General features: G+C 30.9%; 1 protein-coding gene across 1 annotated transcript in view; it reads right to left on the bottom strand.

Annotated features, from left to right (window-relative positions):
- LOC136984714 (tax1-binding protein 3 homolog) overlaps positions 1-19476 on the bottom strand; it is a 29771-nt gene extending 10295 nt beyond the window's left edge. The window contains exons 1-3 of the mRNA XM_067281812.1: positions 19322-19476; positions 11440-11568; positions 2856-2933 (exon numbers count right to left, since the gene is read on the bottom strand). Coding sequence (XP_067137913.1) covers positions 2856-2933; positions 11440-11568; positions 19322-19366 — 252 coding nt within the window. The 5' untranslated portion in view covers positions 19367-19476. The remainder of the gene's footprint in view (positions 1-2855; positions 2934-11439; positions 11569-19321) is intronic.
- Between the last annotated feature and the right edge of the window lie 488 nt (positions 19477-19964).

The raw sequence follows: 19964 nt of genomic DNA on the forward strand, positions 1-19964 counted from the left end.
ATTGGCTTAGGCGCGGGCGATTGATCGAGTCTTTTTCCTATTGTCGCTAATTGCTTCGAAAGCTGCGCGATTTTTGCGTCGAGAGCCGATTCTCTTCGTGAGTTGGGTTCTTCCGCCAGCGTGTCGTGGCTTTCTACTGCATCAGTGATGCCTGCAATTGAATTTCGCGTCTTTCCCGCTAATTGATCTATCGTTTCTTCGCGAATAGCTATTTTTAATGCCTCAGCGAAAGTTTCTGGGTCGTGTGTCATGACTCTTCTTTTTAGCTTATCAGTTAAGCCATGCAGGAACTGAACGCGCAATTTCTCGTCCAGCTCACGCTGTTGGCAGCGTTTGATAATTGCGTTCTCCTCTTCATTCGCGCCCGTCTGATCTATGCTTGTCGCGCTAGCGAGGGACTGCAAGCGGACCGCGAATTCTTGGACCATCTCGTCTCTCTTTTGAGAGCATGTATGGAATTTCTGGACACGTATGCTGTATGGTTCTTGGTCAAAACGCTGGATCATCAGCTTCCGAAAAGTTTCAAACTCCGTTACGCTCTTCATGCTGAGTTCTCGCCATGCAAAATCTCGGGCTACACCTGCGAGTTTGCACTTGGCTATACTCAGACACTGTCGAGGGGTCCATCCTGCCAGACTAGCAATCTCTCCCAATGTGTCGAAGAAATCAGTGACACGCCCTGATTCACCTGAAAACGTCGGGATCAATCCTCCAAACGCGGAAAAGGAGGGAAGAGAACTGCCACTGCCACCGTCACGAGGTCGCGTCGGGACACTCGCATCTGCCTCCATCGTTCGACCCACTTGTTAGAAAAACTCTTTGTCAGCGTGACCTACTGAAGTTTTGTGGGACTATTAAATCCCGAGCTTCTGACACCAATGTAAGCTGCCGACATATGGGGGCAATTAGTTAATTGCACGTCAGGAAAAACCCAGGGTCCGATCGTATGTAGGTGGTGGCGGCAGAGGCAAAGATGACAAGTGTCTTACAATAACCGTTTATTTTAAATTCAAAACAAACTTACAAAGTACAATACGAGTTGCGATCTAGATCGTCTGTGGCAGAAGGAGCTCCGGATGACGGCGATCGGAGAGCGCTATCGGAGTCGTCGTTGAAGCCCCGGGGCAATCAGGCAGAAGAGTCCGAGGGGTCGGTGACGGACGTCGGCGAAGAAGTAGTTGGCGGTTTGGAGTTCCGTCGTTCACTTCCTGGTAGAAAGCTCCGTCGTCTCCCCTTCCGACCTTGATTCGGGGGTTTTTATACGATTTTCCCTCGAATCTTCCCCTCTTGATTGGTCTTGAGTCCCTTTTTCCTTTTCTCGATTGGTCAGTCTCTTGTTTCTAAGCAAGACGAAAACCAAGCTTGGCCGGGGACGGCGCCCGGGCGTTGACAGCTACTCACATAATTTACACTGTTTTCCCCCCTTCGCGCGGACATCTGGCCGGGCCGATCAGCCGAACATTCTGTGGCTGCCCTCCCTTTCGAGACGGTCCCGGGCTCACTAGTTTAGCAGGTGTCCTTGACCATATGTCTCTCTTCTTTCTCCCCTTTTTGTTAATTGTTTACATCTCGACTCTTGTATCCGAGCACCGCACCCCAACATCCCCTTCGTCGTTTATTACCGCGTTGTGTTTGTTTTAGAAGAAATGCTTTACATCTGTCCGATTTGTAGCCCGATGCGCGTTCTCGCTCCGATTGACTTTCCGACATTTTCCCGATGTCGCCATCTTGTAAACAATCGAATTCCCGGCACGATTTTAGGATCTTCACAGAAATCTTATTCAAATGCTAGAAATGTTTTGGTGAAACTATTGCAAGAGAAGAAAGTTAACCTCAAGAAAGAATTATTTGATCACTGTAATCTCGTCAAGCTATCAAATATTATTTCACTGGAACAACAAGGACTCAGTATAACTAAACATGCCAAACTAATTGAAAATGCAAAAGAAATTGTTTCTAATTATCCTATATTTTCTCAAAAATTAGAAAAAGTTTTGTCAAGCAGTCCTGATCTTATCAAATTTATGTCTTTTGATATGAATTTAAGTGATAAAGTTAATAGCAAATATGCTCCTTTAGTTGCAGTCAATGTTGAATGTTCGTTCTCATTATATTCATCAATATTGAGCGATCGATGTCATAGTTTAAGTGAGGATTATTTGAAATATCTAAGTGTAATTCGTTTTTGAAATAAATAACTTGCGATTTTTTTTTGGAGAGTTTAAGGCAAAATATTGGTGATTTTCGCCACAATTTTAGGCCTAAAAACTGGTGAAAACTTTCAGCTCTACTGATAACACATCTAAATGGTAAGCAGAAGTTGGCAGGTTCAAGTCCTGCTCTGGGTTAAATCTTTTCTTCCAGAACAATCTAACTTTAAATTTATTAATTACTAGCAGATAAGCCCAGCATTACTTGAGCAAAAAATAACTTTAAATTTATTAATTACCAGCATTACTTGAGCAAAAAATAACAACAAACACTAACATGAACACCATATACAGAGTTTGGTGATTTCAGCCTACCAGTGTCACATTTATCGTGATACTCGGATGGTGCAAAATGGCACAATTTCATTGTCAAGTAGACAGGAATTGAAAATATATCTTACATTTTTAAGATATAATTTTTTTTTTCTAATGTTATCTATCAAATTTTAATTTAACAAAAATATTTTTAATATAGTTTTACTTATTTTTAAAAGAGCATGTTTCAAACATTAAACATGTTTTTCATTTATACAGGAGGTAAATTACCATAAATAGTAAAATATGGAAATTTTCAACTTAAACTTCATTAATGACAAGTAATTACAAATGAATTTAAAAATTTATTTTTAGGCAGTTTTAAATTACCTGTAAAATTTTGTCATGAACTTTTAAGCCACATTTTCCAGCTGGACTATCTTCTGTAACCTCAGTAACATAAATACCCTATAATAAAAATATATTTTTTATTATAAAGATATTTTTCTAAAATTTCTAAATACTTTCTTAAAACTTAAAAACATTATTATAAAATAGTTGTTAACATACAAGAAAAGTTAACATTAATATGATATTATTGATTCAAAAATTTCGTATTTAAAAAACTGATATATAATCATTAAAATCCAGTCGACTCCGCATAAGTCGACACCCGGATAACTCGTCAATAGTCGGTTACGTAGTAATTTTTTGTGGTCCTAGCCGACTTATATAGGAATTAGTGTTATTAATGTTAAAAAACTTGGTTTACTTGACATCATTTAACTCGTCACCACTGGATAAATCAACATCCTTTTTCTGTTTCACACTTTTTAGATGTCTGAAAAGTTCGACTCCCCTCCTGAAAAAATGAGTTCACACTGTACAATAAGCTGTGTGGTGTGAACTCATTTTTCAGGGGGGTTGACTTATCAGAATTCTAAAAAGTGTGAAACAGAAAAAGTATGTTGATTTATACAGTGGTGACGAGTTAAATGATGTCAAGTAAACCAAGTTTTTTAAGGTTAATAACATTAATGCCTATGTAAGTCGGCCAGGACCACAAAAATCTGACTAGTTAACCGACTATTGACGAGTTATCCGGGTGTCGACTTATGCGGAGTCGACTTTTATAATATTTTGGTGTATTTTTTGTTTATATGTCACTCCTAATATAAATGAATATAAAGAAAAATTATTGTGAATCATTTAGAAATGATTTAACAATAGAAAAATAAATGCATAAAAGTAATATTCACATTAGTAAAGAGTAAGAGCAAAATAAGAATGGAATCTAATGTAAAAAGAAGAATGTATGTTCTGTATGCATTTGGACTTGGTTTGAGTAAATGCAATAATAAAAAAATAGTTGAAATGAAATATTTACAACTTTAATGTTATTGCTTTAGTGTTAATTTATTTACATGTATTTAATTGTTGATTTATTTATTTTTATTAGTGTGTATTGAACAATATTTATCTACTATTTCTTTCAAAATTATTAGAATATTCTAATCGTTCAAATTTTTAAATTCATAATTTATAATTTATCTGAATCAATGTTTCATTTCATGATATAAACCTGAAGACAATTCATACAGCAAGTCCTTACTTATTGTTGTTGAGAAAACATACAAATACATTTGTAATCATTTAAAAATTAGTTGTTGTTAAATTATCTTTATAAATAGGAAAATTAATTCTGAGGTGGAAGAATGCTGAAAGTTGCAAACATGATCCAATTAACCAAATTATATTTTGTTTATATTATTTAGTCTATTGTAAAATTGGTTTCTTTATATAGCATTTTGCTTAACGTCAGTTTCCAAAAACCTATTGATGATGTTAAGTGAGAACTTACTATATTAGAACAAAAGTATTTATCCATTAAATAATTTCTCTGCTGGTTTAAAATATTGTTCTTTATTTTATTACTACTCCATTAACCAGTTTTATGAGACTCAACTGAATAAATGCAATGAAAATTTTCATTAAATTAACAATCTTTTCAGTTAGGAATATCAACAACTGCTTTGAATAAACATCATTCCTAACTCACAACACACCTTTCTTTCTAACTGACCAATGAGATTAACATTGAAACTAGAGTATATTCAAATAAGCACAAAATATGTACCTAGGAATTTGAGTGCTGAATTAATTATTCAGTCCTTTTTCTTTGAAATCCAATTGATTTGTCAATTAACAATTGGAATTCATCAGTAAATGGCACACTCAGATCAAAATTTTAAAAAATTTGTATCATCTCATCAAAGGGAAATCAATAATTGTTTTTTGTTGATCATCATCAATCCCTCACCCACAAAGGCCTATCTATTTCATTAATGAGATTGATATTCTGTATTATCGGAGTACTACCATAGAGTATATTCTGTTCTGGTGTATTGTTAGCAAGTACAAAATGGAATTTTTGATGTGCTAAGCTCAAATTTTTAGTCCATTTACCTGGAAATCCAATTGGCTGACTAATTATTAATTGAAATCCATCTGAAAAAAAATAAGAATTGGGTAAAATGATAAAATAGGAGCTATTGGAGAGGGCAACTTTATTGATGCTGGAAGGCCTATAAAAATTCAGCTGTTATGAAGTTAATGAAAATTATGTTTTCCTAGCCAAAAGTCAGGTAAAGGTTTTATAGGTGTTAAATCTGAACTTGGAGTTCAATTGGTTTGAAACATCAGATATAGATGACAAACATTACAAAAATACAGTAGTTCTGTATAAGTCTATTCCCTTTTTAACAAATTTTAAAGGTAGATCAGGAATACAAAAACAAACCATTTTTATTTTTTACCCAGGAACATATAACTGCTAACACCACTGAGTGTTCTAATAAACACATTGTATACCTTACATTTATTCCTTCCTATATTTCTAGCAACTCCAGATGGTGTTTGCAGTTATACGTTCCTAGATAAAAATAGTTTGTTCCTAACCTTAAAGTTTCTCAGACCTTTTGAATCACTCTTATCTCATGAAAGTAAATTCTTGTACTTTATTTTTAATTCAGGTTTGTTCAAAGGAGGAAGCATTAATTTTTGAGGAGATCTCATGTTATAGAAGAAAATAAACAAAAATAAAATAAAAATATTCCCTCAAAAAAAAAAAAAAAAAAAAAATGAAGAGATTTTCATTGCTGGAACATGATTTGATTGCAGTTGTCTTAGAAATACAAGATTTTTCATTTTACAGCAATCTTTTAAATTTTAATGGTTAAGTAATAACATTTTTAAAAAAATATCCTTTATCCAATTCCCAAGGAACGTCTGCGAGCACAGTAATCAAAGTAGTTTATAAATAAAAATTTTAAAGTTAGTAATAATTGATACTGACACAGAAATGACAATAAGTCAACAGAAGCAGGAACTGCTTCTGTTGACTTATTGCTCTAGATTTTTGCTGCTTCAAGCAAACAAAATTATTTGCTGTCCCAAATGTTTAAAATTCGGCTCAAAAAAATATAATTTTCCCCAATTATTTTAAATGCAAAACAATTATTTAAAAGTTAGGTTTTTAAAATTTTAACTGTAGCCTCTTTAAAAAAACAACCTATAGAAGGAGTCATCACTATTTTATCATAATAAGCACTTTTCAGGATTTTACAATCCCATCTTCTGACCTACTACATTTGACATTAATATTATGATGATTCAAATAGAACAACTGCACATGCTTACAAACTTTTGAACAAAACTGAGTGAAAACTTGTAAGCATGTGCAGATTTCTATTTGAATATGGTACTGTAAAATTCTGAAAAGTGTTAATCTGATCAAATATTGGTAACTCATTCAATAGTTATTAGTTTTTCATTCTAATGTGTATGCATGAAGTAATTTGTTCCTGTTTCATAACTTATGTTTTTTTTAACCCTTTCCATGCGGGCTATCTACAGCAAATAATTGAGTAGAATTCGTCATGTGGCGCATTTTTTGCAGTTTTTGGATGATTTTTAAATCGCGATATTTCGCTTTAAAATCGCGTTATGTTTAATCTGTTTTTTGCGTTTGATTAAGAACATATTACAGTTTACGATTGTTTAATTTTTAGTTTAATAGAAATTTAAAATAATATTAAAATTTGAAGCTTACGAACAAAAGAAAAAAATAATTAATTTACAGAAAATCGCTAAACTTTGTACATTTGTTAGTTAGATACATCTGTCTTTTTTTAAATAAAAGAAACCGCAGCTCTCTAGCTAGAGCGGGGGAGAAGTTATTGTCATTATTCACACTATGTCTCTAATTACTTGGCAGGGAGAGGGTCTATTTTACCGAAATATTTATGGCCCAGGGGTGGTCACGAAACACTTTTTGGCTTAAACAAAGTCAATCGACCTACAGAATAGCGAATCAAAGCTAAGATTGCTGGAAAATCGAATATAACACAAAATAATCGAATTTTTTGATTAATTACGCCGAAAGGCGTATGCCGCATCATGAATTAACGGCAAGTCACGTGACATACGCCTAAAGGCGTATAACCGCATGGAAAGGGTTAAGAATCATTTTTGAAAAATGCTGTCTTCAAAATGTGCTACCAAACAGATGCTTTCTTCGCTGTTTCTAGAGCCATCCCTGAATAGATGTACTGTACATGTATGTACCGTACATACAAGTAGGATATTATTTAGCAAGCATTTTCTGATTTAAAGAAAAACCAGATTTAAATTGTTATTTTTTCACATTTTTACATACATTCTTATTGCCAAACTTTAAAGATTTATCCTTACATATTCATTCTTGAAATCATTTTCATAATGAAGAGATCTGGAAAATATTTTAAACATGAATATATGAAAGATGCATCTAATATCCATGTTTATTTCGGTTCAGAACATATATAAATGACCAAATTTATATATATTGTTTATAATTTTATTTTAATCCTAAATTTATATTCTTGTACTGTACATTGTCTCAGCAATTTTTCTAAAAATATGAAAAATTTTCCAGTCATTATGTCATTTTTTCTTAAAACCAAAAGTGACAAAACAAATAGCCACATTGCAATCTCTCATCCATTATTCCGTGCATGCAGCTGATGTTCACTGTTCATCTCAGATGAATGTGCCACCTCACCCTTTATTTTGATGGTTGATTAACAAATTTGTGAGGTTCCATGAAATAAATAGAGTTTAGTTTGTAGAATTTCATTGGATGGCAATTAAATTTAAAATTAAATTGAAGACACAGTCTGTTGTCCCCAAGTGGTAAGGATGGAAAAGAAAAGATGTCTATGGTATTGCCAGTTCTGGTTTTTAAACTTGTGTTTTTAATAGGATATTTTTTTGTTTTTAAGGAAAGTTTTAATTTTGTTAGTCAAGTAGCCTACAATGAAAGGTTGGTTGTCAAAAGTTTGTATTCCAGAACGTTGAAAATGAATAAATAATGATTCCTTTTTCAACAGACTGTCTTCAATTTAATTTTAGAGTTAACTTTATTTTGTCAACTCTCACAAATAAGTGAGGAACTTTTTATCTTCATTATTATTGCAATAATTTCTTTTCTGTAACAGATAGCTTGTCTTTTTCTATATAGCAGATATAATGTAAAGTTTCAAGACTTGATAAGATTATAAAATTTACTAGAAAATACACTATTAAATTGGTTCTAACTTTTATAAAAGTATGTGGAATTTTTATTAATTTTTATCTACACAATTGATGGTGAAATTTGGTTATGTTCAATTATATTTTTTCCCCTTCGAAATTACTTTAGTTAAAAATAGTTTTTTAAGTTTGTATTTACAAATATCTAGGAATTAATCAACACAAATGAATTTTTGATTGCTTTCTTAGTAATTTTTACAAATTGCATTTAAATCATACCTAGTTGATTGGAAAATTGTTCTCAAAGGATAAAAAATGCTTTATGGAAAGAAATATAAAACATTCACAGAAGCTAGAAATGAGAACTAATAATTTACCTAGCATTTCAATACTACTTTCAGCAATTATTTTCTTAAAAAAACAAACATTTTTGATCTCTCCATTGGCCCTCTTCAGGTATACAAGCAGAAATAAGAATTTGAAAGTGTTTCCAAAAATTCATTAGAATTTTAACATAGCTAACAATGTTGGAATGAACACTGAAGAGTGATATCTAAAGAGGGTCGATGAAGAGGCCAAAAATGCTTGTTTTTTTAAAAAATAACTGCTGAAAGTAGCATTGGAACACTAGGTAAATTATTAGAAAGAAATATATGCATTGTATGCCTACGTTATAAATGACAAATTGTAACTTAGCTTCTTTTCTGTCAATATCAATAAAAATGAATTTATAAAAGTTAGGGCAAAATCAAGATGATATCATATACATCAGGTAGTAGACTGTCCCTTACACACACACACAAAACACAAGGAGAAGTAAGCTTTTTTGCAAATTTCAATTTCATGTGTAGTCGAGAAAGTGTATTTGCAGTTTTATGACAAGCAAAAATGAAACACAGTTTTGTTTTCACTGATCTTATTTTTTTATAATATATTTTTATTTTTTTAAGGAACTTTGCAGCATTATTACTTTGTAGCAGATTTCTGATTGGAAACTATTATTTGAACAAAAATTTGCTGAAAATAATGTGTAGTTAATTTTTTTGGTGCAAATTGACTTGTTTTTATTTATACTGGATGGAGCTAATTTTTAGTTTTGTTATTACTGTAAAAAAATCTATATGATTTTATACACCATATGATCTTTTAAAATACTTGTATAAATGCAAAAACTTTATGAAATTAGAAAAGTTATACTGAATCATACACTAAGTCACAAACTATCCTTGTAAAAAGTGAAAAATTACAAATAAATTTTGTCTGCATTCCATAATGCTTTCAGTTTTCATGATTTTATTCTGATAGTTGACAGATATAAATAGTTTCTTTGGTTTATTTTTACTTCCAGTTTATTGCATATATCTGAGGAAAACAAATTCCTTTTAGAATAAATGTAATTGACATAGAGTATAATATTTCCAATGGAAACTGTATTGTGTTCTTATAAATAAAAAATAATAATCAGACATCTATAATGTAAGGGTATAAAATACATAGCTTGTTTTTGTCTATACTATAGTACCTTGTACTTTGAATGCTAAATTTGACAAAAATTTGCTTCAAAGTTGGACCTGCACATATAATAAAAAAATATGCTCACTGCATAAATGCCATCTGTTGTGTGTACAACTTGTCTCTCACTCTCATATTGTGCTCATATGTCCTCAGTATCTTTTTTGCTTTACTTTTGGTGTGTTTAATTATACATAGTGTATGACTTTTTAACAATTTCTTCCTGAAATTCTTCATTGACAACTTTTGAGCGCACATATTTTGTATCGTTTACTTCAAATATCCTGAATGGAACTTTTTAAACCACATTTCCCATGTTTGAAGTTTAAGATCATCTTCCTCATACACATCATTTCTTTACTGTTTATATGGCATTATATCCTTTCTGAAATTCAAAGCCTAATATGCATGATATGCTTTTTATCTGAAGACATTTCAATTTGATTTTATTTAACAAAATATGAAGTAAAAAGTTTAAAATAAGCTTTCTTTGTTTAGAAAACATCTCAAATTAGCAATAATGCATTAAATTTCACAACTGTTATAATTAAATCACACATCTACGTTAAGCAATGGCAGCTCTTTGAACATATGCAAAAACTTTCTGTTCAACCCAATACAATATAACTTACTTATTAACTATGATATCTGAGAAGTGTGTGGAAGCAACAAAGTCTAAGAAGCCTCCTAACAGCCTCCTGTAATGAATTAAATTCAAAGTACAAGGCACCTCTGTATTCGTAAAAATGCAAAAACAAATATGAAAGTTACAAGACGAAAATCTACATGTCAAAATCAATGCTAAGTTTGTCATGTTATGCAAATCTCTCGTAGAGTCATTAACTCTGAGAATTTGTTTATTATTCACTAACTTTTGTGTTCTTCATAAACAGATTGAATATCTTCATTTACAACAAGGCAAAGTTTAAAACATATAATCATATCAAATACATAAATTCATAATTACAATTTACAGTAGAAATTTACACTTAACAAAATAAATTTTGCTGTAAATTTTCAACAACCTTCTATATAAATTATAATCTTATACCAGTACTTTGTTACATATGAATAGACTGAAGAGATGTTTCAATAAAGAAAATAGAAATGTATACCAAAAACTTGTAATAAAGCTTCCAAATTAATATATTTATAAACATTCAATGTAATCCTATTGAAAAAAGAAACAAACCCAAATGAAAATGGCTTTTACAGATTTAAAATACACATCATTTTCTCTTCTACAAAAAATTATAATAGAGAAAATAAAATTCTGACTGCCTACAGTCAAACTTGAATTTGTTTTCAAAGCCATTTGTTCATTATTTATATTAATGAAGCATGTACTCAAGTTTGAGAGTTTGAAAGTCACTCAATTTGTATCAATATCATCTGCAATGCTAATTCATGTATCTAGCAATTTACAGATATTGAAAAATTCTTTATTTAATACTCATTCACAAGCAATCATTGGCACTTTACAAGAGTGGCACTATTTAGGAGGATACTTTATTAAGTTTTAACTATATATATCAAATTATTTTTACTGTATCTGTATAAATTTTTATTCTGTCAAAAAAAATGAAAATGCATTTATATATAAAAGTGTATTTTGAGTGGTAGTATTCTTTATATATACAGTATAAATATATAAACACAAAATACAAAGTAAAGGATGTCTCATGAAAAACCAGCTCCACTCACTAATTGAATAAAACTGGGCCAGTTTTAAATGTCAAAGCATTAGTTATAAAATTTGTAAATAAAAAATTTTTCAGAGTTTCCTTGTCTAATTTTATTTTGTCTCATTTGTCTTCTTTTTTTTTCAATATAAAGATTATAATTATCTCTCATAATAAAATTTAAATTAAAGTTAAAAAAAATTTCTTACATTATCTGTATAACCTTGAGGACTTTTACGAAAATCTTGGTCAATTCCTCCGCCTATTTTAAACCCACACTTTAGAACTTCTCGTCCTTCTGAATCTAATCCTGGTTCTTTAGCAAGCTTAATTGGAATCTAAAACATGAGTCAGTTTAAAAATTCATATTAATATATTTTGCTACAGCTTACTTACTTTGATGTAGATTATTTCAAAACTGTTGAATTTTTCAACTTAATTTTATATGAATTTATTTTTAATTTTTTAAAAATTATCATTGCTATTTAGAAGTAATAATTAAAGCAAATAAAAATTTTAAATTATTATAATGCTAATGCTATTGCAATGATAATCTAATTCATTAACAATAATCATTGTTACTCAGAAAACGATGATTCTATGATTAAGTGTTTAATCATCATGAAATGTATACAGTCACTATATCAATACAAAACAACCAACTCAAACTGAGTTACAGATCTGACTTAGTGCTTCAGAAACTTAGACATTTTGAATTGCCACTTTCCAACAAGTTACTTGACTTACAGCATCAGTCTGGATCCTAAGTTGACATAACTCAGAGTATGTCTGCATATGTGATCAAGTGATCAAGTGTGCTTGATCACTTGATCACATTCAGGTTGTGAGGGAGCTCATTGAAAGGTCAAACGAATATGAAATCCCACTATGCATTGCATTTGTTGACTATGAAAAGGCTTTTGATTCTATAACTACTTCAGCAATCACCAACTCTCTAAAGGCATATGGTATCGAAACTATGTATATCAAAATTCTTGAGAACATTTATGAAGGGGCAACCGCAAAAGTTCGCTTGTTCCAAGATACTAACGATATTAAAATTGAAAAGGGAGTGAGACAGGGTGATACTATCTCCCCAAAACTTTTTACAAATGTGTTAGAAAGTGTTTTCCAATCAATGAACTGGGCGAACAAGGGTGTACTGATAAATGGAGACCACCTGACACATCTTCGATTTGCCGACGACATAGCCATCATTACAGATAGCCCTTCAGAGCTCCAGGACATGATGCAAGAACTTGCAAACAAAGGTAAAGAAGTTGGTTTAAAGATGAACTTGAACAAGACGAAAATTATGTACAACAGTTTTGTACGTGAAGAAACACTACTAAAAATAAATAACATGGAATTGGAAAAGGTAGATGCTTACATTTACCTGGGACAAAGAATATCAATGGATGGCAACATCAAGGAGGAAATAAACAGACGTGTAAAACTTGGCTGGAGTGCTTTTGGTAGGAATAGCATAGTCTTGAAAAATCAACAAATGCCCCTGTGCCTGAAATGCAAGGTTTTTGATCAGTGTGTCTTGCCAGTTCTCACTTATGGAGCAGAAACTTGGACTCTTAAGAAATCAGAAATCCAAAGACTACAGGCTACCCAAAGAAGTATGGAAAGGTGTATGCTTGGCATATCAAGGAGAGATCGGAAACGTATAACATGGATCAGGAAAATGACAGGAGTTACCGATATCATCGCAAGAGTAAAATCCCTCAAGTGGCAGTGGGCTGGACATATTGCAAGAAGAACTGACCATCGCTGGACATCTGAAGTTCTTGATTGGATACCAAGAGATCGAAAACGACCAAGAAAACGTCCTCACATTCGGTGGGTTGATGAGATCAAGAGGCATCTTGGCACAACATGGAAGCGAAATGCCCAAAACAAAATACTGTGGAAGAGGCTTGGGGAGACCTTCATCCTGCAGTGGATTGATAATGGTTGATTGATGATGACTCAGAGTATGTCTGCATATATGTAATCCAAACAAACATCAAAGATATAAAAAAAATATTGTACAGTACCAAGTAAAAAATTATGACAATTTGAATGACAGTCAAATTTTTTCTTAGGAGTTTTTCTTTGGTAAAGATAAGCTTGGACCTTTGATGCAAAATGTATAAAACATTAATACAGGCAAAAATCTTGTAGGTACCTCTTCAAAATTCCAAGCTTATCTTTACCAAAGAAAAGCTCCTAAGAAACAAAATATGACTGTCATTCAAATTGTCATAATTCTTTACTTGGTGCAATTTTTTTACATCTCAGATTGTTCTTGTTTAGATATTAATTGTTTTTAGCATGCTCCACTATAGTAGTGAAGTGCTTATGTTAGGACTTCCGTCCGTCTGTCTGTCTGTCTGTCTGATGTCCACGTGCATGTGCAATGACTTCACTTCTGTTACCTAAGTGTTACGTTCCATTCAAAACCTTTATTGCGCATGTCCACGTGCATGCACAACTACTACTTGATTCCAAAAATTTATAAAATTTATTTTAAACAAAATTAATATTTGAATCGCTTTTGTGGAGCATGCTATCAGGTCAGCTTGACCAAGCTTGTTTTTATTAATGATTGCATTATTACATCAAGACCTATGACAATGATGTATTGTACAGTTCAGTTGGTGCTGAGTGATGTAATGGCTGCTGATTGAATGCTTTGAATACACCATTAGTAAAACTGTTATAAAAAGTTTTCATCTGCGTAAATTTGAGCTTTTGTTATTCTGAATAACATTTTGAATGAAAATCATTCATTTCCATGCAATTTTATCTTTACCAGAATAAAATTAAGCTATGAAAGTAAAATAGATCTATACCCTGTAAACTTTGATGTATTGATCCAGAAGTTTTGTGAGCACCTCACTGATAGTGAGAAAGATTTAAGTTTAAAACATGAGCTTTCTAGATCCAGTAGTTTTTCTCTAGAAGTGTCTGTAGTACCACATGAAGAACAGAAGAAACAGCTTTATTTTGGTGATTTTTTTACACTTTTTAAATTGTGTATATGTATATTTCAGCAACCCCTTTATAGAAAAATGTGAAATTTTGCATACTACATAAAAAACAAGTATCTTTTGAACAAGATATTCAGACTTACTATAGGCATTTGGGGTGGAGACCCCAGAAAATCAGCAACTCTGATTTCTGTAAATATTTTCACTTTTAGCAATTCACAATTGTCATTTGATTATTATTATTATTCATGCTCTGGAAATCATTGTAATTGCTTGTAGGATATCAATATGACTACCAACTCTCTTTTTATGTTGTCAATGAAATTCTGCACCAATCTTTTTTTGTACAAATATTTGATACATTTAATAATTCCTTGATCCACTGGCTGAAGTTTTGAGGTAGTATTGGCCAGAAGGAAAACCAACTTAATTACCTTTAAATTGGATAGTTCACCGTAAACTGTGAAATTGTCTATGAACAATAAAACTTTCCACTTCTTGGAATAAAATATTGCATCTGACTTCTGAATGTACCATTTGAACAAATTTAATGCCATCCATGTCTTTCTGTTGTTTTATTAGATTGCAGAATGTTAGACAATGAAAGCTTGTACTGAGAGAGATTTCACATTTTTAAAACAATGTGAATTTCTGTATTTCTTATCACTAACAAAAGTAGTTTTTATGTTTCATACGCATAAGTTCCACTAACACAGTTAAACATTCTTTACTTAATTTTCCATCTGAACAATTCTTTTGAAACATCATAGTCTTATTTGTTCATTTTAAAAAAAAGCCCTAACTTTTGGTTTGCCATGAAGACAATGTTTCTGACTTTGAACTTTTCAAGTGAGCCAGCACTAGCATTGAAATTTTCTACTTGAAAATGTTTCACAAAGTCCATAGTTTTTTCTGTTAGCTTAGTTCTGCTTATCAGAATTTTGTTGCTTTGTCCCCTGTGAAATGATGTTCAAGTTAAAATTAAATGGAAGTACAGTCGAGTCCACATAAGTCAACACCCCAAGGAAAAGTAGAAATTTGTCGAATTATCCGATATAACGACTGAAATAAAATTGAAAAAAACCACACAACTATAATTAGGAAAATACATTAGTGCTTTATAATACAGTACATGCAATGTATCTCTCTGACCATCCATCACTGGCACTAAAGTTGGTTTCTACTCTAAGTACCTCAGTGATTTCCATCGCTTTTTGTTTCAATATTGGCCCTGAAATGGGAAAATTCAATTAATCAATTTGCTTTAGCCAATGTACCAGAGCATCTTCGACAGTTTTGTATGACAACTTTCTCTGGCATTTGAGACAGCCGTGATTGTGACCCAAGAAAAAGCTTCTTAATTTCCTCTTTTTTCTTCAGGATTCCCACAGATGTTCTTGAAAGGTTTTCTTGTTTTGCAAATTTGGCTTGCGATGTTTTATTACATTCAAATTTAGATACAAGTTCGTATTTTTCCTTCGGCGTAAGCGTTGTTAGGGTTCGGATACTCATTTCTAACAGAAATGTGAAATACTTGCTGGAAATAATGCATGAATGAAAGATAAGAAAATGCAAAATCAGATTCTGTTGTGACATTAAGCTGTGTGGTGTAAACTCATTTTTTTCAGGAGTCGACTTATCAGACGTCTAAACGAGTGTGGGACAGGAAAAGTATGTCGATTTATCCGATAATGACGAGTTAAACGGTGTCAAGTAAACCAGAGTTTTTTAATGTTAATGCCTACATAAGTTGACCAAGACCACAGAAAACTGACTACTTAACCAACGGGGTCTAGTTATACCTATGACGACTTATGAGGACTTGACTGTAAATATAAAAATAATGAGTTTTTAATTATTGAATTTTATTATCTTACTAATTTTTATTCTTCCTAGTTTTTTTTAACATTTAATTACTTATGAAATAAACCATTTTCAGGCATTACTTTCTGGCATGCGCATGGTTCAGAATTACATTTTTATATTAGTTTTTAAAAACTTTCATCAAATGACTTGTGTTTTCCAGAAATAAAAAAATAGTTTTCATAATTTAAAAAAAATGCTAGAAAGTAACAGCTGCTACGTCAAAAATAAATCTGAGACATTTTGGCCTTTTGAAAACACTAGTTGAAAATTTCTTGCTAACATAATTACAATTTCATTCATATTTTTTTCATATCACAATGAAAGGTTTGTCAAAGCATTAAACTATTTTTTTCTGCAATAAAAGCATGAAAAACCTTTATTCAGTTAGTTACAAAATTTTAATACAATAGATTATTTGGATTTATTGGCACAAGAGCAGTATCATAACCAGTCCCAGTATAAAGGGGTCCAAGCTAAAATTTAATATGAATCACTACACATTTTAATAAATTTCACTTTTAATACTTATTTATATAATGAATTTTAACAAATTAACAAACAAATTAATAAGTCAATAGTTAGCTCTAAAATTAAATTACTTTTTCCATATTTAGCATTTTGTATTTACATTTTCATTGCAAAAGGATGGACCCAAGGGTTTCTGGCCCCTCTCTATTTATGCCAGTGCATAACATTCACATTGTACCAAATTAATCAAAATGAATTAAATAATAAAGCATGTGGAGAGATGACGACAAACTTCAGTGATCTTCAGCAAAAACAAATCTCCAAACTGATCTTGATCAGAAACCTTTGAGAAATTGAGGCATTTATGAAATAAATAATAATTCTCAGATAAATTATATTTTCCTTTATACTTGTTCTAAATTGTTTGCAGGAACTATTTTTATTTGGAAGATGTGCAAACATCTGCTTGTCTAGAATAATTCTGGAATTATGTAAATTTGCCAAAATTTACAAATATAAACCTATTATTAAATGAAATGTTCTGTATTAGATTGCAGATTGTTAGACAATACACTTGAAGACTCAAGAAAAAGCATTAACAATTGTTTATTATAAAAAAAAAAGCAAAACTAGTACCAGACAAAGTAATGTATACAGAATCAATCAACTAACAAAGGGACCAAACATCAAATTTTGCCAAATTTTTAATATGTTTTAGTACACCCCTTCCACTAATGCACAGTAATATAATTCATGCCAAAGAGCAGTAGTTTATAAGAATTATTGTTTTTCTGTGTGCATTGTTTATCAAATTTTATAAATGAACAAGTAGGCATGGATAAGTGATTAAGGCACCAGGCCATGGATGCATCCTGCTTTCTTCACAATTTTTTCTGAAGTAAGCACTCTAGTGAATTATTAGAAAACATATTTGTCCCAAAAATACTATTTTGTAATTATTAAAATCATTTGTATATTTTAAATCAACAACTGTGAATGCATAAATAGATAAACAATATTTTTCCTATAATTGTGGTCTAAAAATAAGCAAACAATTTTAATAATTACAAAATAGTATTTTTAAGCCAAATATATTTTCTAATAATTCACTAGATTATACACTTCAGAAAAAATTGTTAAAAATGTTGAAAACAAGCAGGTCAAATCCATGATGTGAATAAGGCATCAGGTTCAACAGAACAATTCATACACACGGACACATTACAATTCATTTACATAATTTGATATATAACACACACGGATAAGTTTAAACAACAATTTCTTGTAAACTATTACTCTTTGGCACAAGTTATGTTACGGTGCATTAGTGGAAGGGATATACTAAAATGCATGAAAATTTCAGCAAAATCCAGAATGTAAAAGCTTGGATGTCTCCTTGTAAAAATAAGAGATTCAAATAGCAAAAATATTCAAAAATGTCAAAAAAAAATATCTGCCTTGCAATAAGCAGCAAATCTGCCATAACTGCAAAATCACAAAAAAGGCACTTTATCCGTCATCAAAAAAAATTTTGAAAGAATTACCATACACAGAAAATTCATTTGTAATCTCATTTCTATTCCTACAGATACAGAATCTAGAGTTCTATCTAGATTTGACGATAATTAATCAAAATTTCAAGTAAATAAAAACAGATTGCTTTATATAAAGAGTAAATTGTGTGACTCGATCCACGGGATGTTAATCAAATACATTAATTGAATACAAAGTTCCTGCAGTTTTGTAAAATGATCCAACTAAGATAGTTCACAAATCTAATGGTTTCTTGTCATAAAATAATTTTGGAAACGAATTTGAAAAAACTTATACAATACTAACAGTTCAAATCATTTTATCAATTTGTCATAAACCAAAGATTCAGTATATTTCAGTAGCCATTGATTACATGCAAGACTTTTCTTTTTAATAAGTGTTTTTTTTTTTTTTTTTAAATAGTAACATATTGCCATTAAAAGCTAGATATTTCAATAAACACACTTATCTTAATGAAGCATTCTTCAATTGCAAACGAAACAGTTTTAACCTAAACAAGCCATAAACATTTATTGGTAAAAATAATTTAAAAAACTCTGACAGACATAATAGAGAAAAATATAATAATTCCAATTAAATTGTTTCACTTCATTTAACTGACAATAAAGCTGATTTGTAGTTACAGTTTCCTGTTGCATAGAATATTCTATTTAAACTGTTTCATCTTTCACTTGTAATTAGTAAACTCTTTTGTCAGTTATACAAATAAACGACAACAGAGTCAACCGATTACAAATCAAAGACGAAGCAACCTGAATATTTAACAAAACAGGAAGCTGTTACTTGAACCAATTCATAAACTCACCTGTCCTAAATTGTAAACATACACAAATCTACACGATCTGCTCTCAAAAAAGACATATTTGTTCTTTATAATATATATAAGGCGAATAAATGAATAATTTATTACAGATTGAATAGACTTCGATTATTTTTCATTAAACATCAAATCAATAAAATAATATTTTACTATGAAACCCATGAAAACGTTTTAGTCATTACGTTGGTTTAATGTTTAAAAGGTAGATAAGAAATGGAAATGGCTGAAATTTTATAATATAACAGAAAAACATAAAAGATATTATAAAATGAATTTTTATGCGAAATTGATTAATTTTGACACGTGATTCAGAAAAAACTAATAATTAAAATAATTCGAGATTATTTTTTCAAATATTTTGAAGGCGATTACACGTTTTTTATTATACGTGGAGAAACTCACACTGAGGCATTCCATAGCGGTGCCAGGTTGATGCTGAAAGGCCATTCTATACGCTTCCTCCACCTCTTCCAGCCGAACCTGGATCAACCTCCGTCTTCTATCCTCTTTCTTCTAACTCTATTCGTCCGAGACTAGCATTATGTAATGGAAACGTCTATTGGGTAATTTCTAGTTACGTCATCGAAATTGATTAATCACTTTTAAAATTTAATTATTATTATTATTATTTTTAAATATTTAATAAGTTTAAATTAAAAATTATAAACTTTAAAAAAATATAAATAAATAAATACTCAAATATCCGATTTTACGATTTTATTTCTGATTTTTATTTTCAAAATTTAATTTTAAAATTCTTTAATTACGTTTTATAAAAATTTATTATATTGTGAAAATGATTTATGAATGTTAGATTCATTTAAAATGAACTAATTTATAGAGAATGGAGTTAAATAATGTTTATGATGTGAAAATTCTTATTACAAAAACAAAATAAACAATATCTAGAATGGGATTGTGGGCCTGGCCGAATCCATAATGGGCTTACTAAAAGCAAGGTCCTAATTCTAGGACCTTGTACTAAAAGAGGCTTTCTTAAGCTTAGTTCACACTGATCGAATAGCGAAAGCGAATGAGAAAAGCG

Source organism: Centruroides vittatus, unplaced genomic scaffold (assembly GCF_030686945.1).
Source record: "Centruroides vittatus isolate TY-2023 unplaced genomic scaffold, ASM3068694v2 contig_926, whole genome shotgun sequence".
Taxonomy (NCBI): Eukaryota; Metazoa; Arthropoda; class Arachnida; order Scorpiones; family Buthidae; genus Centruroides; species Centruroides vittatus.